Source organism: Malaclemys terrapin, chromosome 5, assembly GCF_027887155.1.
Source record: "Malaclemys terrapin pileata isolate rMalTer1 chromosome 5, rMalTer1.hap1, whole genome shotgun sequence".
NCBI lineage: Eukaryota > Metazoa > Chordata > Testudines > Emydidae > Malaclemys > Malaclemys terrapin.
Window position 1 is genome coordinate 23,592,697 of NC_071509.1, and position 22,118 is coordinate 23,614,814.

The following is a 22,118-nucleotide window of genomic DNA, read 5'->3' on the forward strand; positions in this document are numbered from 1 at the left end:
CACACCCCAAGCACTATCCCCGGAGAGGCTCTAGTAGTACTTTTACCCAGCTTGAGTATCGCCCAGACGGACTCTGTATTATCTATTCCATCCACTATTATTTCTTTACAGCTTATTTCACTATTGACATACAATGCCACCCCCCCACCTTTACCTTTATCCCGGTCTTTCCTAAACAGCGCATACCCCTCCATACCTGCGTTCCAGTCGTGACTGCCATTCCACCACGTTTCAGTTATTCCTACGATATCCGGTTTCAATTCTCGGACCAAGAGCTCCAATTCCTCCATTTTATTACCTAGGCTTCTCGCATTGGTGTACAAACAGCCTAATGTATGTCGTTTAGCCTGTCTCCCATTACTAGCACTGTATGTTGCGGGCCTCTTTGTGTTTGTCCCCCCTGTCCCTCCTATGTCCAATCTCATCTCCCCAGCTATGTCTCCTCTTATTACACTCAGCTTTCCAATACCGGAAACTGGCGTGGAGATTAACTGTGCATCTCCCAACCATCTCCCCAAACTTCCTAGTTTAAAGCTCTTTTGATAAGATGAGCCAGCCTCCCTCCCAGAAGTCTATTTCCTTCCCTACTCAGGTGAAGCCCATCCCGCGAGAACAGGTGTCTGTCCCCGAAAGCCTCCCAGTGGCCATACATCCCAAAGCCCTCCTTATAGCACCACTCCCTTAGCCAACTATTTATCCTCAAAATCCTGTCAGCCCTTTGCTGCCCTTCCCTCGGAACAGGCAGAATCCCACTAAAGATAACCTGAGCCTCTATCTCCTTGAGAGTCTTCCCCAGCCTGGCATAATCTCCCTTGACTCTCTCTAACGAGAACCTAGCCGTGTCATTCGTTCCTACATGAAGGATTATCAAGGGGTTCTTACCTGCTCCTTTTAGGATCCTTTTCAACCGCAGGTCCACATCGCGTATCTTTGCACCTGGTAGACAGCACACCCTTCTGTTCTCCGGGTCCGCCCTGGTCACAGGCCTGTCCAGTCTCCTCGGTAAAGAGTCTCCAATTACATACACCTGCCGTCGCCTGGCAACAGTGCGATCTAGTAATCTAGTCTCCGATCCCTCTAGTCCTGACCTGTGTCTGCTCCTATCTTCCCTTATGCTCCCCCTTATGCCTTCCTGTATCCTCTGGTGGCCCATAATTGGTGCTGTCTCCATCAACTCCTCCCCCCTCTCCCTCGGACTAGCAGCTCTTCTCTTCTTCCTCACCCTCCCACCTTCAGTCACCACCTGCTGCCCCTCTACCTCGTTCTCCAAACACTCAATCCTATTCCTGAGTTCTATTCCCCCCTCACTGGCCCTCCTTTTCCTTGGCTTACTTCTCACAGTCACATGCTTCCACTTCCCTGGATCTCCTCCTTCCATTCCCCTCTCGCTGTCATCTACTACTGCCTCCTCCTGCACCCTAGAGCCTTCCCCTTCAGCCCCGCCTTGCCCATCCTCCATCAGCTGCTCAAACCCCCGCCTAAACTCCACCAGGGTATCTACCTGCATCTCCAGCCCCTTAATCTTTTCCTCCAGTAACACTATAAGGCGACACTTCATACACACATACCTTTGTTCCAGGTCCCCTGCTAGGACTATATACATACCACAGCTTCCACATGCAGCCATCTGCATTCTGTCTGCTGCTGCTGCTTGGCTCATGGCTGCTGCAGTCTCTGCCCACAGCACCTGGGGACACAGAGCACACGGCGCACCCCGCCCTCCTGCCTCCCCCTTTACCTCCCCCTGAGAACTCCCTCTCAAACTCCCCTGTTAGCCGCCCTGTTGGCTGCCGCTGCTCGCAGCTGTACCGCTGCCTGGCTGGGCGGCCGCTTTTATGGGCCCCTTGATCAGCCAAGCCCCGCCCCCTGCTCATGGCTTGGCGTCCGTCCCAGCACCCAGCCCCTGCCGGCCCCTACAAACAAACAAACACACAAGAACACCCAAGAACACCCAGGACAGATGCAAATACAGATGCAAATACAGGTACCTTCTCCTCCAATGAGAACTCCCTCTCAAACTCCCCTGTTAGCCGCCCTGTTGGCTGCCGCTGCTCGCAATAAAGGGAAAGCAGCATTTTTTCTTCCACGTAGTAAAGTTTCAAAGCTGTATTAAGTCAATGTTCAGTTGTAAGCTTTCGAAAGAACAACCACAATGTTTTGTTCAGAGTTAAGAATATTTCAGAGTTACGAACAACCTCCATTCCTGAGTTGTTTGTAACTCTGAGGTTCTCCTGTACAGTTGATGATGAGGCTGATGATAGTCATTGCACTAGTGTCTCCAAAAGGAAGTTTGAAAACACCTATGGTATGTGATCTAGGCTGTATTTTACTGAAGGCAAGAGAATGACCTCCAATTCATCATGGGGAGCAGCAAGAGTGCAAGTGCCATAGCCTGGCTGAAATGTTGAATATATTTGTATGCATTTTCTGAAATGTACATCCTGTTAATATAAAATGACTAGCAGTCTTGGTGTTGAGCCCAGTGGCTGACACTCTGAATTCAGCCCCCAAAAGAAGAGTGGAGTTATGCCATGTGCAAGGTCGCACTGGCGTGGGTAGAGCAGTGTGCTCTTCAAAATGGCATCCCCAGGAGTGGCCCTAGACTTGCTGCCAGCAACTGGTGCCCTAGGCGAAGCATGCAGTCAGCGTCCCCCACCCCCAAACACCAAGGGCAGATGTAGGCTGAGGTTTTTGCTAAACTGGGAAACATTTTACCCCTTTTTTCCTTTTAATGTTTTTAAGCGTTTTTTTTTTTTTTTTTTTTTTTAAACAGAGACTTAATTATTTGGTTTGTCCGTCTGTCCAACCAATGTTTCTGAGATCAGATAAAATAGAGAGACAAAATTTTCAGAATAGATTTGTACATGACAACTAGATGATATTTCAGTCCGATTTCAAATAAAAATGCATTAAAAATGTTAATTATAATTTTTATTATTACACATCCAAAATCATCCATTATGCTATCCTGCTTTAACTGCCATTACCACCACATTCAATATAGAAAGAAATAAGAAAACTCTTCAATGAACTTTAACCTGTATTTACAAAACACTCTGAATAAAAAACACTCTGTGCTCTTAAAACATGACTTTTCTTGCTTTAAATTTTGGAAATTCAGTCGCTAGTTCTTTTAGATCCAATTTTCCAGCTATTTCATGCTCTACTGACATTGTGGCAAGTCCAACAAGTCTCTCTTGCACCATTGTTGAACGCAGATATGTTTTTATCAATTTTAACTTTGGGAAGCTACGTTCCCCACTAGCTGTGGGAACTGGCAAAGTTAAAAGAATGTGTAGAGCTATAAAAATATTTGGAAAACTGTCTGTGAGTTTATTTTCACAAACAAACTTCAGTACTTCTTCAGGAGTGGAATGTTTCTTAAGTCGTCTTGAAAAACCCTGAAGCTCACTACACAAATCTGTAGCATCAATGTCTTTTGAATTTTCATGAGTCAATGCCAACTCTCTGCTCTACATGAATTTCCAGCTGTGCGACCTTGATGTATATTTGAGTTAAATGTCACTAGCATTGCAGCTTTTGCCGCTGACGGATGTGTTTCATTGTGGCTGAGTTATTGCTTATCAAAATTGCGGAGTGGGTCATCTTGACCCTATGTCGCAAATTGAAAAACAATTTCACTAAAATATTATTTATTTTGCAGTAGATAAAAGATTTGACAAATTAATAAATTCTCAGAAATGTAGAGAAATTAATTATAATTCATATTCCCTCCATACGCTCACGGGAATTGAAATAATGACATCTTCGTTATTTTTTTTTTATCTTTTTCATTTTTTTTTTCAATTCGATTTTTTCCCCTATAATTTGGTGCCCCATTTAACTTGGCACCCTAGGCAACCGCCTAGTTGGCCTATATGGACGGGCCGCTCCGGGCATCCCCATACAATACTGGACAAAACCACATCTGGTTTTGTCTCAGTACAGATGGAGAACAAACCACCCAAAAAGAGGACTGTCTGGTTTAAAATTGGACAAATGGCCTAAATATAAGAACATGAGAATGGCCATATTAGGTGAGACCAGTGATCTGTCTAGCCCAAAGGTCCTCAGACTGTGGGGCGTGCCCCCCGGGGGGACGCGGAGGAATGTTCGTGAGTATGGCTGAGCATCCACTCCTAGGTCTGCCCACATCTGTGCTCCCAACCTCAGTCCCCTTCCTCATAATTGCATCCGCCCCTCGAGCTGCAGTCCCGCCCCCGGGATGAGGGGGCAAGACCCTGAAAAGTTTGGGTCTAGCCCCGATATCCTGTCTTCTGACAGTGGCCAGTGTCAGCTGCTTCCGGGGGAATGAACAGAATGGCAATTTTGAGAGACCCATCCCCTGTCGTCCAGTCCCAGCTTCTGACAGCCAGAGGTTTAGGGACACCTGTAGCATGGAGTTGTGTCTCTGTCCATCTTGGCTAATAGACATTGACAGACATTTCCTCCAGGAATTTATCTAATTCTTTTTTGAACCCAGTGGTACTTTTGACCTTCATAACATCCCCTGGCAACAAGTTCCACAGGTTGACTTTGTGTTGCATGAAGCAGTACTTCCTTTTGTTTGGTTTAAACATGGTGCTGATTAATTTCATTGGGTGATCCCTAGTTCTTGTGGTATGTGAAAGGGTAAATAACACTTCCCTATTCACTTACTCCATACCATTCATGTTTTTATAGACCTCTATTAATTCCCCCCCTTAGTCATCTCTTTCCTAAGATCAGCTGTCCCAGGCTTTTCAATCTCTTCCCATATGGAAGCTGTTCCATACCCCTAATCATTTTGTTGCCCTTCTCTGTACTTTTTCCAATTCAAATATTTTTTTTTGAGATGGGGTGACCAGAAATGTACTCCGTATTCAAGGTGTGAGCGTACCATGATTTTATAAAGTGGCATTATAATATTTTCTGTTTCATTCATTACCATTCCTAATGGTTCCTAACATTCTGTTAGCTTTTTTGACTTCCACTGCACGTTGAGTGGATGTTTTCAAAGAACAATCCATAATGACCCCAAGATCTTTCTAGAGTGGTAACAGCTAATTTAGACTCAATCATTTTGTATGTATATTTAGGATTGAATTTCAACTGCCATTTCGTTGCCCAGTCACCCAGTTTCATGAGATCCTTTTGTAACTCTTTGCAGTCAGCTTTGGACTTAACTATCTGAAGTAATTTTGTATCATTTGCGAATTTTGCCATCTCACTGTTTGCCCCCTTTTAAAAATCATTTATGAATTTGTTGAACAGCACATGTCCTGTACTGATCCTTGGTGGACCCCACTATTTACCTCTCTCCATTGTGAAAACCATTTATTCTTACCTTTCGTTTCCTATCTTTTAACCAGTTACTGATCCATGAGAGGACCTTCCCTCTTATCCCATGCCTGCTTACTTTGCATAGTAGCCTTTGGTAAGGGACCTTGTCAAATGCTTCCAGAAATTCCAAGTACATTATATCCACTGGATCACCCTTGTCCACATGCTTGTTGACTCCCTCTAAGAATTCTAATAGGTTGGTGAGGCATGATTTCTCTTTACAAAAACCGTGTTCACTGTTTCCCAAAATGTCAGGTTTATCTATGTATCTGATAGTTCTGTTCTTTACTATAACTTCATCCAGTCTGCCTACTACTGAAGTTAGGTTCACCGGCCTGTAATTGTCAGGATCTCCTCTGGAGCCTTTTTTTAAAATCAGCATTATATTAGCTACCCTCCAGTCATCTGGTATAGAGGCTAATTTAAGCAATGGGTTCTATACCACGGTTAGTAATTTTGCAATTTCATATCTGAGTTCCTTGAGAACTCTTAGGTGAATACCATCTGGTCCTAGTGACTTATTACTGTTTAATTTATCAATGTATTCCAAAACCACATCTATTGACACCTCAAACTGGGACAGTTCCTCAGATCTGTCACTGAAAAAGAATGGCACAGGTATAGGAATCTCCTTCACATCCTGTACCAAGAAGGCAGATACAAAGAATTCATTTAGCTTCTCTGCAACAGCTTTGTCTTGAGTGCTCCTTTAACACCTTGATTGTCCTGTGGCCCCACTGATTGTCTGGCAGGCTTCCTGCTTCTGAGGTGCTTTAGAAAATATTTTGCTATTAGTTTTAGTGTCTTTAGTTAGTTGTGCCTCAAATTTTTTCTTGGCCTGTCTAATTATACTTTTACATTTGACTTGCTGGAGTTTTTGCTCCTTTTCCTCAGTAGGATTTGACTTCCGATGTCTGTCTATACAGTATACTTTAATTAGGGAACCAGTGGTTGATATCTGACTGATTTGTTAGTAAGAATTATTCTAATCTGAGGCAACGGGGAGATTAGGAAATGACTTTGAATTAGTAAAACTGGGGAGTTCTTACAGCTACTTAGACTATAAGCTTCTTAGGGCAGGTGCTGTCTTTTTGTTCTGTGTTTGTACAGCACCTAACACAGTGGAGTCCTAGTTTGTGACTGGAGCTTATAAGCACTACAGTAATACAAATAATTAATAATAATATTTAAGGCATCTGGATAAAAATCAGCAACCAAGGGAGATTGGTAGTTTATTATTTTTGATGCTGTGATAGAGATTATTTCTTGTAATCTTAATAAATTAAGTTCACAGATGCATAATATGTTGTGAATAGTTACTAAGGGCTGTTGTATCCATCCCTTTCATGAGTTCACAGGCAGGAGAGGGAGTATGGAGCTGCTCAAGGCAAAATTGTAGCCCCTGCATGCTGAGTGGTGCATAGATTAATCCGTAAGTGCTCCAGCAGGCATACACACCCACCAAAATGGGGAGGGACAAAGACAGTTATGCAGGGCTGCCCAAAGGATTCAGGGGGCCTGGGGCAAAGCAATTTCAGGGACCCCTTCCATTAAAAAAAAGTTGCAATACTATAAAATACTATATTCTCGTGGGGGCCCCTGCAGGGCCTGGGGCAAATTGCCCCACTTGCCCTCCCCTCTCCCCCAAGCGGCCCTGGGAAAAATAAACATTTAAAAACCTTCCGCATCTCAGCACAAACCCAGTTTTGAGAAAACTTCTTTTCAAGTCACCTTTACAAGGTATCACTGGTTCTCAGCATCAACTAGTGCTAAAAGGCACTAAAGCTCATTAAAAGGGTTGGACAAATATTTTCCGTCAAAACTTTTTTTGGATCGAAAACTAGGGGTTTTTAAAAAGCAGAAAAAATCACGGACAATGTCTGCTTTCCTTCAAAATTTGTTTTGTTTTTTTAATTGAAAAGCTGAAATTAGTCTGCCAAAACCTAAACATGGTTTGGGGTTTCAGAAGTGTGTGGCCAAATATTTGCTGCTTGCTGTGTTTGATTGTTTAAAGAAACAATAAAAAAATTCTGCTTAAAAAAAATCCAAAACTTTTGAACCACCTCAGCTTGTGACCAAATGCCTGAGCCCATCCAGTCAGAGATTTTTCCAGGTTTCTGATACTCTGCTGGCTTCCTTGACTCATATCTGTCTCCATAACTTTGGGTTCATTTAGGTTAGAACGTAAGAATGGCCATACTGGGTCAGACCAAAGGTCCATCCAGCCCAGTATTCTGTCTACCGACAGTGGCCAATGCCAAGTGCCCCAGAGGGAGTGAACCTAACAGGTAATGATCAAGTGATCTCTCTCCTGCCATCCATCTCCACCCTCTGACAAACAGAGTCTAGGGACTCCATTCCTTACCTAACCTGGCTAATAGCCATTAATGGACTTAACCTCCATGAATTTATCTGTTTCCTAGAGACTGGCTCCATGGGGTCCCTCACAAACTGGAGACGGTTACTGTGAGTTTGTCTTTAGTATAGCTTATGTACATACTCCACGAACTGAGCATTTGAGCTTGTTCCAGAATCTGGGATGAGCCTATGTTGTGAAAACTGAAATGCTCAAAATAGCACATGCGTGTGAATGGACACAGGGTGCTAAAATTAAATTAATCCAGGGGGTCGGGACCCCTCAGGGGGTCACGAGGTTATTACCTGGGGTCGCGAGCTGTCAGCCTCCACCTCAAACCCTGCTTTGCCTCCAGCATTTATAATAGTGTTAAATATATAAAAAAGTGTTTTTAATTTATAAGAGTTGGCAGCTCCGTCCCCTTACCACGTGGCTCTGAGTGGGAGGAACTCAGGCCCCACTGGAGCCACGCCACTTTAGCTCTGTCCAAGGGGCCGCTCCTGGACTGAGGCGCCGGGGGATGGGGGAAAGTGGAAGCGGGGGGGAGCCTCCGACATTCTCGTGGGGGCCCCTGCGAGGCCCGGGGCCTGGGCAAATTGCCCCACTTTCCCCCCTCCTCCCCCAGGCGGCCCTGCAGTTATATAGCATTGTGCAACAAGTATGTTTGCAGTAGAACAGTTTACTGTTCAGAATTAAACAGTGCAGTAGACATTTGTGACCAGCAGGTGGCAATATTTCTCCCATCTATGCAATGCAAAAGTTTAAACGCACATGTAAACTTCATGAGTTGAAAAGGTCGTGCACGGTCAAGTCCTTTAGGCCAAAACTGTGGCATTCTTTTCAGCATAGCTGTTTTCTGTTTGGAATGCAAGCTCGTACCAACTTTTGTGGTTTGTTATTTTTAATCAATTCTCCCAATGCTGAATAATAAAATAAAACAAAAAAAACGGGGCCTTGCAAGATCTGTAAACATGGCTGTGCATGTGACTCATCCCAGAACAGACAAGAATGAACCTCAGGACTTAAAACAAAAACGCTGTTTTTCCAGTATCCTGTAATGTCAGTCAACTCATCATAGCATTCGTCAATCTGAAGGAAGACAGAGAATTCTGTATCACGTGCACACAACTCTCATTGCCTTTATTGCCAACTGCAGCTGAGGGCAAAATTTTGGGCTGTGAATTTCCAAAGAGCCTAAGGGTTTTTGACGCTCTCAACTTCCACTCAATTCAATGGGATTTGGGTGCCTAACGCTATTAGTCTATTGCGAAACCTCTAGCCTTCGCCCATAGTGCCAGGTCTTCAAATACCTCGTTCAGCGCACCTGTTGGGAGGGAGGGTATAGGTGACTTTCTGCAACTTTTCCAGCTCTTTGACCCTGGGGGGATGCTGGGGATAGGAGCTCAAGTTAGAGCAGCCTCAACTAGCTGTGGAGTGAAGCACAGAGGATATACGAGGGATGGAGAATCTGGCCTTAGGTGTCTGTCTATCTAATCGTCTGTTTGATACTGCCACTGATCACCGTAGAATCTCAGCACCTTCAACGTAAAATAAATAGCAATAGTGAAGTCCCTCATTAATTTCAAGGAGTCTCTAGCATGTCTCCCTTTTAATGGATTAAATTCTCTTTGGGGGAGGGATTTTGGTTTCAGTATTTTTGGTACAGGTATAGAGCAAGAACAGGAGTGTCAGTGGTAGTCTCATTCTTATGGCGAAAAGAGTTTTTCAAAGAGGAAGGTTTTGCAGCATTTCCTAAGGCTGCTCAGGCTCCAGATTTGTGTTATCTCCTCTGGAGGTTTGTTGAAAACAATTGATTTGACAATGTCTTTGTTTCTATTTGCACAACTACCTCTCTGCATTTGTACACTGAGTTATTTTGCACCTGCTTCAGTTGCCTGCTTGGAAAAGTTAGACTGTGTTATAATAAAACTGTATACTTCCTTAAAAGGATTTGTGCTTTGATTATGCAGGTAGGCTTTCTTATTTTCATCTACAGTGTTTTACCTACTATTTTGTTTGTTTTAGTTTCTTGCTACATTCTTTGTTTCTTGCTCTTCCAGACTGCAAGTATGGGCCAATGTGAAACAGACCAAGATGCCAGTTGGGGGATGAGAGGTACTTTGAGAGATGATTCTCAGTCACTCCTGTCCTTCATGTGTTTTGCCCCTTGTATGGGGTTTGTTAACATGCTGTTACTACTGTTACCCTGTAAGATCCTCTCATAGCTCTGTTAACGATGGCTAGATGGTAGCACAGCTCAGCTGACTGTCTATTACAGAGAATCAGCCGCTGTTGTTCTTTATTTTTTACCTTATTGAGAAAGTAAAGTATAGAGTACTGCCATCATAAGTTGAATCAGACCAGTACCCCCAGCACTGGGCAGTGGCCTCCATTGTGCTCTTTTGTTAGCCAGTGATATTCTTATTCCAAAGGCAGAGAGGAAATTCAGTTTAAAATCATAGAATCATAGGACTGGAAGGGACCTCGAGAGGTCATCTAGTCCAGTCCCCTGCATTCATGGCAGGACTAAGTATTATCTAGACCAGAGGTGGGCAAACTTTTTGGCCCAAGGGCCACATCTGGGTATGGAAATTGTATGACGGGCCATGAATGCTCACAAAACGGGGGGTTGGAGTGCAGGAGGGGGTGAGGGCTTCGGCTGGGGATGCGGGTTCTGGGGTGGGGCTAGGAATCAGGGATTGAGGGTGCTCCGGGCTGGGACCGATGGGTTCGGAGGGTGGGAGGGGGATCAGGGCTGGGGAAGGGGGTTGGGGCATAGGAGGGGGTCAGGGGCGCAGGCTCCGGGCAGCATTTACCTCAAGCAGCTCCCAGAAGCAGCAGCATGTCCTCCCTCCAGCTCCTATGCGGAGGCGCGGCCAGGTGACTCTGTGCACTGCCCCATCCGCAGGCACTGCCCCGGCAGCTCCCATTGGCCGTAGTTGCTGGCCAATGAGAGCTGCGGGGGGCAATGTGCGGAGCCCCCTGGCTGTCCTTACGCATAGGAGGCAGAGCGGGGACATGCTGCTGCTTCCAGGAGCCGGCTGAAGCAGGAGGGCCGGATTAAAATGTCTGTAGGGCCAGATGCAGCCCCCAGGCCATAGTTTGCCTACACCTGATCTAAGCCATTCCTGACAGGTATTTGTCTAACCTGCTCTTAAAAATCTCCAATGATGGAGATTCCACAACCTCCCTAGGCAATTTATTCCAGTGCTTAACCACCCTGACAGTTAGGAAGTTTTTCCTAATGTCCAACCTAGATCGCCGTTGTTGCAATTTTAGCCCATTGTTTCTTGTTCTATCCTCAGAGGTTAAGAAGAACAATTCTTCTCCCTCTTCCTTGTAATAACCTTTTTTGTCTAATCACTGATCACAAAGTGTAATCACTATATTACAATGGAACCTAAACCTTAGCAGGATCTCAACAAGCAATATCTGTTCGCATTAACTTCCCTTATTATGAGTCAACCTGATTGTGATCATGATGAGCTAGACCTGGGGTGGGCTTTTCCAAAGAGCTCAAGTGGGAACTTCTGCTCTTAAATCACTTAAGCTCTTTTGAAAATCCCACCCTTAGGCTTTGCTCTAGGGCTTTGTGTTGATCCTTAATTTATTCTCAGTATCTGAGTAGATAAGGGAGCACAGCTTTAAAGAAAAGCTTCATCTCTGATTTTAAATATTTTAGGCAATAGCGGTTCTACAAAAGCCTCTCCACTATCCTGGTTGTCCTTCCAAGCATCAAAGTACTATGGGGATTAGAGGCCGTGTGATGGTATATCCAGCAACATTGACCTAACTAGACTAGTCTCATGCTAGTTTAGGACCAGTAACCCTAAAAAGAACAGAAAATAAATCCTCATTATTCTCACAGCAGTCATTCTTTCCACTTCAATTGGTCCAAACATCGGGTGTTGTCACTTTGGAACGTTCTGTTAACATGATGATATTCATATGTTCCAAGATTGTAATGTGCCTAGTGATCTGTATGTTTTAATGATTTTCAGTAAAGAGCAGGAAGGGTGGAGCTTTCGGACAAGAGACTGAGTTAACTCACACACAAGCCACTTGAGAAGAAAGATTTCCAACTTCCCCCCATAGGTTGCTTTTGCTAAGGACACCCATTGTTTAACCCCATGGCACCAGGAAGCAGACGCCTCTCTGATCAGTCTTTGATGCAGATTACCAGCATTATTGTTTCAGCAATGGATAATGTTAGGGCCATCCAGACTACCAGGGTCAGAAGGTTACCTGTAGATAACTATAAATGCAATTATCCAGCAGCTAGTCAAAGAATTGAGAGAAATGCAGTAATGTGAAACATTCATCTCTGCTAACCGTGCACTAGTGCAATCATGAAAGAACCCTACGTATTCTAAACTATCAAACCATTTCCCATTTTCTTACAGAATACAAGGTAAGAAGTGCCATGCCAACACTGGGAGAATGCTCAGATTCACCCCTTCCTAGCAAGGTTAAATGTGTTCCTTTTTTCTTATTGTGTCCATGTGCAATATGTATGTCAAATATGGATACAAGTATGTACCTTTTAAATTTGTAAGTTACACACATTGCCATACAGCAGAAGCACATTTCGCTAGAGTTCATGCCTTTGTTACTTTTTGCAACAGATCTATCCTTATGAAACGCTTATTGTAACAAACCGAATTCGGGTGAAACTGCCTAAGGATGTGGACAGGACCAGACTGGAGGTAGGAAACCATTTGCTTTTGAAATCCTTGTTCTGTTCATTCGTTAACTGACTTACAGTTATTTCTACTGTTGCTCATTAGTGTAAATGAACTTGGGAGAAGTCATATTCTCAACAGCTATTGGCATAGCTTTTTGACTTCTTTGGAGCTAGACCAGTTTACACCCGCTGAAGAGCTGATCTGTAGAGGTTTGTCCATTAACCAGATGTTGGTGTTTTGTAGCAATCATTTATTTGGGCAGCAGTGCTTATCAGTCTACATAGTTCACTAAGAACCCTATCCTGTGAAGTGCTGAGCAAAATATGTTGTTCTCTTAACATCCATTGAATTCAATGGAATTTGAAGGAACTCCGCCCCTTGCGGGATTGGACCCTGGGAGATATCATTCATTTTCAAGTTACTGATCTCGTAAATAAATGATTTAGTTAATATAACATTAGTGAATATTGTGAGTGCAAGGCTACCACTTCAAATGATATGGTCATTTTCCAGGGATGGTCTGTGCCTCTCATCATTTATGAAAAAACAGTAAATTATTTAGTACTTTGATTATTTGTACAAATTGAGTACAAATATTCTGATAAAATTGACAGAATGGGTCATGAATCAAGAAAAAGAAAAGTTTACAAACGTTCAGGGCATTTATACACCGTGACAAAATTGAAAATCTTGAGAGTGAAAAAATTTGCTCTAATATATAAAATATTTAGAATTCCAGGAGTGCTTCCCATAAATAAAAGGCCTGAATCTGCAACCTTTTTATATACAGAACAATTTCTGAAGCCAGTAAAAGTTCTAAATATGGAAGTCTTGTGGGGTGAACCCAAGTCTTGGTATTGTCGATCTAATTAGACATGTTAATCAACATAGCGACTTCATTTCACAGGCTGTAACTGTTACTGGTTTAAGGGGACTGTTTTATAGAACTGTGTGCATGCAAATCTCACCTGCAAAACAAAACCAAAAAAGTGCTTGAAAATCATAACGTGAATGTATATTTTAACTGCATTATGTCAGAGAATAAGGCAAACAAAATTGCTATTACATATGGGAAGTGATGGCTAGGCTCTGAATCAGCCATTGAGGTTAGATTATTAAATCCCATTTTTAAGTATCACATCCAATTTTCATTAAATGTAAGTTGAAGCTGCAAATTGCCACCCAGGCAAAAATGGATGCTGATTAAGTTTGAATCTATGAAATCACTCTGGCTTCTCAATTATGACTGTTCTGTTGTTAATTAAGGACAAAGCTTTATTTCTAATGCATGCTAATCAGGAACATTCTGTATGTGCATGCTGTTGAACTCAGCACTGTTAGGGACTGAGCTTCTGAACAAAATGACATTATATGGACTAACTGCCACCCCCTCATGAGGGAATTTGGTATATTCTAATTCACCCGATAAATCATGTAATCACTCAACTAGCCCTGAATGGATTATTTTTGAAGTTCCTGGAGAGACACTGGCTGCCTGGTGGTACTGCAGGAGATCCAATGTTGCGGGACAATTTCTTGGGTTTGATTTTATTACTTCCTAGACTAGCAAGAGCTGGGAGCATTGAAGAGCAGCATGTTGTGTTGCTTGAGTGTCTTTCCAGTCAATTTAGAGTGTGATATTGACAGGCTGCAAATAGAGTCCCATCTAGCCTCCCCTAACCAGAAAGATGTTGGTTATGATAGATGCCGGAGATGTGAAAGGGGCAGCCAATAGATGAGCAACAGACAGGGAAATGGAAGATTTCTCTCTCCTCCTTAAGATAAAGACAATAGGAATAATTTGCATTTATATCTAATCTATCTAATTTATCTGTATCTCAAAGCACTGTACAAGCTAAATATATCTATAGACAATACCAGAGAAACGCAGCCATCCCTGGGTGGTGAGGGTGGCAGCCAACAGCACCCTTCACAGACATGTGGGGAGAAGACTTTTTGATCATAATATTATTGCAACCCACAATTCACAAAAGTTCCAGGGGATGTTGAATATCCACATTGAGCAGCCAGGCCCTTGGCTTTTAATGTCCTATATAAAAGAACCCCACAGAGTAAAGTGCATGTTACTAAATTACCTATCCTGAACATATCAAAAGTCTGAGTTTATCTTGCTAGAATTTGAACATGTGTTTCATGGAGGCTAGGGATCTGATCCTACTATCACTCACTCTGGTGTAAATCAGAAATATCTCCTTCAAAGTTGATTAAGTCATACGGGTGTCAGAATCAGGACATAAGTGAACCCTAAACCATGAAACCTCCCCTTTGGCTCTGTGATCCATAATATCGACAAACCAATCTTAATATTAATGAATGTGTTGAACAATTAATTTCTAAGGGCCAGTTCCTGAAGTCCATTATCATCCAAAATTCACTGCATCAATGGAAGTTCCGTCTGTGTAAGGACTGAATAATGAATTCAGGATTTGATGTAAATGATTAATTATTGTAGATTAATTTTAGGATTAAGAGGTCGTTCAATAATTGTGAAATAAAAATTCAGTGATTACCAGTCTTAGTCCTTGAAGAAGTTTTTACTTGTAAATGGGTAACTGCAAGGTCAAAAATATAATATTTGCCAATAAAAGGAGAGAAAAAGCCATTAATCTTTAAGCAGAAAAGAAAGGAAAACTGTGAACTAGTTGCAAGTTCCTGTATAAAGACTAAACAATGGTAAAAATTTTAAAAGATCCGTATGGTATTTATTGGAATTGGTGTTTGTTCTTCAAACGCTTCAATGCGCTTCTTGTTTGATTATCCAGCAGGCGATATTGATTTGATTGTAAGAAACAGAACGTCTTAGATGTGTGCTGTTTTACGCCCAGGGTATAGCAAAGCACCAGAGGCAGAATAAAAAGCAAGAAGAGTCCAAGAAAAGGAAAAACACATCTGGACACATCCTATACATTAAAGCATTCTTTTATCACATGAAAGAATAGAGTCTTTGTTTAAACTCATCAGCCTGGTCTGACTAGCAGGCACTGCACTAAATTGCTTTTTTTAGACAATGTATAGTTTGCTTTGGATGAATAGTGTATGTTCTGGCTGCCATTATCAATAACTCATACATTGTCCTCAGCTGGAGCTGCTGTTTGTTTAACATTAAAATTGTTCAGCCTGCTTCACACCAGGTGCAGGCCTGTGCCTGAAGTCTTGAGAAGTCCAACCACTTCAAAGATCTCATAGTGATTTCCAAAAGAACAATAAACAAGATCTGCTTTAAACCTGCAGTAGGAAAGCGATAAGGGGACCAGACAACTGATCCTCTCAATTGCTGCGCTGTTAAAATGTGTATCTGAGAAAAGGAGCTCTTTGTGCAGCATCTTGGATTTATTAGGGATTGGTAGTTTTTTAAACAATTAAATTAGCAGCATTTTAATAGGATGATAGCAACTGGCAAAACAGAGGTGATGGATCTGCACATTCAAACCATGTGCAAAGCTGAGTGACAGGAGCAGACTGAAGGCTGCTGGGTTGTTGGTTTTTGTTTTTTGTTTGTTTGTCTGTTTGTTTTTTGTATTAGAGAACTGCCGGGATTAAACAGCTTTGCACAGAATGTCAATTCATCATTATTTCTTCTCATAGCAAAGGAGGAACCCTGTAACTTAGTTACGAAGAAGAGCAAATGTGGTGGGTAAGCTCAGTAGGTTTTGGGGATGGAGGGAGACCAGAACCCAGGAAGCCCCTGGCCCATACCTTCACAAGAGCAGAGCAGGATTCCAATCAAACACCATAGGAATGGTAAGAGGGGGCACTAGGGTGACCAGACAGCAAATGTGAAAAATCGGGATGGGGTGTGGGGTAATAGGAGCCTATATAAGAAAAAGACCCAAAAATCGGGACTGTCCCTATAAATCGGGACATCTGGTCACCCTAGGGGGCACCCTGCAGCATCATAGGGGTGATGGCTAGAACCCCAGAAGCAGAAAATACAGGAGAGTCCAGGCTAGAGTGCAACACTGGAGCAACACTAGTATTTGCTGCAGTGTATTGCCACCAAATAGGCAGGATGGCTCTGAAAACCCTCCTTTTGTCTGTTATCACTTCCCTCCCCCACAGTTAAATTCTCTGTTGTAAGGGCTGGTGTGGGTGATAGCGGTGGTAAAGGTAGATAATCCATCTATTCAGCTGTCTATCTCAGATTTTATCTTTTAAAACAACCTACATTTTCTAGCATCCCAGCTTTACTGCAGTAAAATCGCTAGGCCTGATTTTTATCTCACTTGCACTGCTGTAAATCAGCAGTAGCTCCCATGACGTCAGTGGATTTGCACCAGAGCAAAACTGGCATAGATGAGAGGAGATTCAGGCCCATTGTGTTTTCTGCTAAAGGTTGGAGAAGCAAATGACCTCTCCTTGTCCAGTGTGATTAAGATCTATAAACTCACTACTTCTGATCCCTTTGACAGTACTCAATGCTGCTAATGCTGGGGATTCTGAACAAGCAGGGTTTGTTTAGCAGTTTTGACTTAAATTAACTTTAAATGAATTCTTTTTTAGGGAAGAGGAATTTACTGTTAGTTTTCAGTTATCTCTGGTAGATGCCATAGAAATCAGGAAATGTTGTTCATCTCTCTCAATTGTGAGGGGAAATCTGTTGTATTGGATATTTCCCTAATGACCTACAGAATCTAATGACAAAAGTTAGTTCTTTAGGGTCCAGTTAAGAGAAGTTGCAATGAAGGACATGTTAAGAAGGATAACTGCTTTAGGGTGGGGCTTTCAGAAGGTTTCAGGCTATGCCTTATATGCTCCCATTGTGAGTGATTTTGCGAATCCCACCTTTCTTGTTTAGGAAATCTGTTTTAAGATTTAGAATCATATATATTTAAATGTGTGCTTCTCAATGTATGGATTTAGCCAGAGATTAGATAGGTGCAACTGGGAATAAATGTAAATAAATGCATTAAAATACCATAAATTCTTTCTTCTGAGACGTGTACATCTGAGAGGTATAATTAAGGCCTTTATTTTTCTTTGTTTGTGCTAAACCAGCTCTGAGGCTGATGCAGCTCAGTTCCTGATGCTTGCAGAGAAGACATTATTAATCCCAACACTGAACTAATACACTGACCTTTTAGAACTGCTTAAAACAAAGACCTGCTGATGCACAGATATATCTGAGTCCTTGAATTCAAATTAATGGTCCAGAGCCTCAACTGCTGTAAACTGACTTCAATGAGATATGTGAATTGACAACAGCTGAGGATCTGGCCCAATAATTTTTTCAGCTATTTCTTACCATATTGACCTTTATTCTAATTTAAGATGAATGAAGCAGCGTTCTCAGGAGTGATTCTGAAACGAAATGTGGAGAGAGATCGGAATGAGCTTAAATAGTATTTCAGTAAAATGAAGTAGTAAGACAGCATTGGCTTGTAATGGTATAATTTTGTTTGGAGTTAATTTTTAATACACAGTGCTTAATACAGTAAAAATAATCCAGGTCTCTATATTTGCATCTTTCAGCCACCAGTATTTGAAGTTTGTTGGTATTCATGCTCAATTATGACACATCGATTTAAATTATAAAAAGGCTGATTTCATAGAATAAAGACAGTCAAAGTGGACATATGTAATTCCAGTTATTGAACAGCTTTTTAGACTTGTCTTCCTACAACTAGATCAGAACATATTGATTGCCACACGTGCATTCTCTTGCAGGGAAAAAAAATCATACCTCTCAAGTGGCAAAACAGAACAGTGCACATGGTACATATTTGTGTAATCCTTAAGGGTCAGACTTTGCAATCCTTGCTTTGAGTAGCCCTTACTCATGTGAATAGTCCCCATTGACTTCAGTGGAGAGTTACTAAAGCTGTATCTAAACAACTAAATTCCAACAATTTAGGTAAATTGTTTTAGAAGCCAATTTACGTAAATAGGTGCAACCTCCTTGTTTAGATGCTCATGTTTTTGTTTCCATGCCCCATAACAGTTTAGCTTAAATTGATTCCTTACTGGCTTAATTAAATTGCTACCACATTTTTTGTAGACAAAGTCTTAGTCTAAAGATTGTAGAATATAGTCCTAAAATGTTGCCAGTGCTGTAGTTTTGAAAGAAAGATAGTTTGTTCTGCAGTGTTAGTAAGATTGGTAAGAAGAATAAATTTATTACTACAAAGCTGTAGACATGCAGGTTCCAGAGGAGACATGCCCGTTTTTGGAAAGCTTACAAGCTCAAGTTTCTAAAGAGTAAAAGATTCTGTATTGACTATATAAAATTAGCGCATTCATTAACTGTTACATCCCCAAAAGTTTTCCTATCCAGTCTTTTTTATTGATGGAAGCCATTCCTCAGCTTGGAATGAAACAGTTTTAAAAGATTGTATTTAATTAACTTTTTGGCATCTTTAAATATGATAGCATTATTTTTTTAAAAATCAACCTGAACCTTGATAGCAAGGAATAGATTTTCTCACTCTGTATTTCTCTAGAATAAAATATTCCAGGTCACCTCTGTGACTTGTGAGCCTAAGGGCTAGATTTTTTAAAATGTATTTAGGCACTTAGAGATGCAGATGTAACACCCATTGAAATAAAATGGAAATCAATGAGTGTTAGGCACTTAATCTTGCTTAGGTGCTTTTGGAAATCCCACTAGGTGCCTATCTCCACCTTTAGGCTCCTTAAAGTTCCTGTATAAATCTGGCTGGTGAGCTCCGAAGTCAGTTTGTTGCTTTTGGAAAATACCCCAGGTATTTATTATTTCTTCAAGCGATGATCCCTATGAGTACGTTGGTTCGCATGCATGCCATGCATCCGAATCCAGAAGTTCTTTAAAGCAGTGTCTGTTGGCCCACACATACGCAGTAGCTCTCCTCATTCTCCCAACCGAGGGTACAAAAGGTGGTGTGGTTCAACACCTCTCCAGTTCCTTCTCACGACTGCATGTCCTCCTTCACTTCGTTGCATAACCTATATAGAAAGCATATGCAATTAGTTATTTTCTTAGATTAGTAGTTAACAGTTAAAGAGTAGTTTATACTATAGCATAGAGGGTTTTTTTCTCCGCAGTTGGGGAAACCTCCACCCCCAGCTCAAAGTCCTATAATTCGAGAATTGCATCTTCTGCACACAATACTTCTCCATCTGTGACAAGAATCAGTGCTGCCTTACTGTCTGGGTGTGGCACATATCTCTGCAAAGTGCAGTGTCTGTTGCTCCTTCACACCCAGAACTTGAGAAGCCCAAGAGCTTCACCTATGGAAGCACCTGATGGAGAAGGCTATGAGACCCCTCTCTGATCCAGGCCAGGGAGATCCCACTCCCCCACTGTACATGGGCCTCAACTGCCTAGCAGTGCCCCTCCAAGCACGTGCCTTGGAGAGGAGCCATCACAACTAAGCCCAAGGACTCTTTTTCCAGGGCTCCCCATGAGAGCAGAGGGCACTTTCATGGTCACAAGAACAAATCCCTGGTAAGGACCGTCCCTAAGAAACATGCTTCCTCCCTGAGCCAGTCCAGGACAGGTGAGATGTCGCGAGTGGAACCTAAGGAACTGCCTCAGATGAAGAGCCCCAGATCTGAGGGCAAGACATGTAAAAAGAAAGATCTGGTGGTCACCTCAGTGCCAAAGCATAAGGCTAGACGCTCGCTGGTTCTGACTACGAGTGCCAGATCCATTGTCAGTGCCACCTCATCCATCTATATACTGTCCAGTCGCTACAGATGCACTGGATCCATCAGACTTAGTGAACCCCTCAGACAGCAGGGCATATAGAGACTTATATAACACCTCCCTTACCCACAGTCTCCATTTCTTTCCGGCCTGGCCCTCCCCAGAGATGTCCCTACTCTGGAAGAGGAGCCTATATCACTGTTCCAGTAGCTGTCTCACCTCCAACCATCCAGCAGGAGTGCCCCAGTACCTAAGGCACTGCCGCTACCAGTGCAGCAGTTCTCAGATTCAGAAGAATCAGAGGAGAAGGCTGCACTGGTATGTCTGCGGAGACCGTTGAGCCCTGATAGACAGTCAAGAGGTTACTCTCACCACTCTGCCAGGTACGCCACTGGTACCAATTTCCTTGGGGTCCCCCACAACCAATCAATCCTTATTTCTGGCCTTACTGGGATCTGTGGGATCCTTATGGTAGGCGTCTGAGGCCCCTTAGGAGTTGTACTGCTCCCTCTAGTCAGCCGGTTCTATCAGTGTACAAGGAGGAAGAGGTGGAACCGGATCCTTAGGTACCGACAATTCTAATGGGTGCCTCTTCATCTTCCTCAGATGAAGTGGTCACTCCTCCTTCACCTTCTCTGCCAAATGACAATCTCCAGTACCAGGAGCTGTTACGAAGAGTGGCCAGTGACCTACAGATCGCATTAGAGGAGATCTAGGACCCTTAACACGGGCTCCTGGACACCTTGAAGCCACAGGGACTGAGTAAAGTTGCTCTACCCATCGATGAGGTCATTACTAGAACTAGCTAGAGCGGTATGGCACACTCTAGTATCCTGTGCCCCTACACTGGAAAAGAATAAGTGACGATATGTTGTTCCTGCGAAAAGGGCTGAATTCTTATTCTTTCATCCTGCCCCCAACTTGCTAGTAATGCAGGTGGCTCCTGAAAGGGCTAGATTATGCTATCAAAGGGCCACCCTGCCAAATAAAGGCTCTCAGAGACTTGACCTCCTGAAGAGGAAGGTCATCTCCTCCACCGGCATGCAATTCCGTGTTGCTAACTACCAAACGTTGTTAGCAAAATACGATTTTAATACCTATTTCAGGCTTCACAGACAAGCTTTCCACAGAGGACAGGGTGCAATTTCAGTCCTTTTAGCTGAGGGAAAGCTAGTGGCAAAGGTGGCACTCCAGGCTTCAGTGGATGCTGCAGACATGGCTTCCAGAAGTTTGACCACTGATCTAGTCATGAGGAGGGATTCCTGGCTGCAATCATCAAGGTTTCCTAGGGAGGTCCAAAACACTATCCGGGACCTCGCTTTGTCGAATCAAATCTCTTTTAATGAGCAATCAGACGAGTCCCTGCACTCACTAAAAGACAAGATTGACTCTGGGTTCCCTGGAGATTTATACTCTGTCCCCAGGAGGAAACACCAGAGGCAACCCTATAAACCCAGGCCATCCCCTCCTCATGCACCTTATTACCAGTGCACAACCAAACCACTGCACAAACATCAGACGATTCAGAGGTCTCACTTCTCAGCCCCCTCTATTTTCTCAGCCTCTACTCACTCTCAACCATCAGCCAAGAGCCTCTTTTGACATATTGGTCAAGACCTTTGTACCACCACTGATGCCAGCTACCTGATCTTACACTCTTCACTCACAACTGGAACAAGATCACTATGGACAGCTGGGTTCTAGAGATTATCCACCAGGGATACTCCATTCCCTCCTCACAAATCCCCTTTCCAGTCCCCCTTCAGGGACCACTCTCACGAGGTAATTCTTCAGCGGGAAACAAAATCCCCCTTACTTCGAGGAGCAATAGAGTGCATCCTGCCTCATTACCATGGAAGAGGATTCTGCTCACCGTATTTACTAATTCCCAAAAAAGGCGGCAGGGGGAGACCCCTCCTGGACTTTCGGCAACTCAGCATCTTTATTCTAAAACTGAAGTTCCGGATGATTACGCTGGCATCTATAATCCCCTCCCTTCCAGAAGGGATATGGTTCACAGCTATTGACATAAAGGACACATATTTCTGTGTGGACATCCTGCATGTTATAGTAGGCCAGGAATACTTCCAGTTTTGAGTCCTCCCTTTGGGCT

The 22,118-nt window shown here is 42.9% G+C and overlaps 1 protein-coding gene across 6 annotated transcripts in view; it reads left to right on the plus strand.

Annotated features, from left to right (window-relative positions):
• Positions 1–22,118, plus strand: part of ABLIM2 (actin binding LIM protein family member 2) — a 214,898-nt gene that overhangs the window by 182,495 nt on the left and 10,285 nt on the right. For all 6 annotated transcript variants that reach the window (XM_054030385.1, XM_054030384.1, XM_054030387.1 and 3 more), the window contains 3 exons: positions 9,739–9,793; positions 12,082–12,146; positions 12,304–12,384. In XM_054030385.1, the coding sequence (XP_053886360.1) occupies positions 9,739–9,793; positions 12,082–12,146; positions 12,304–12,384 (201 nt within the window). The remainder of the gene's footprint in view (positions 1–9,738; positions 9,794–12,081; positions 12,147–12,303; positions 12,385–22,118) is intronic.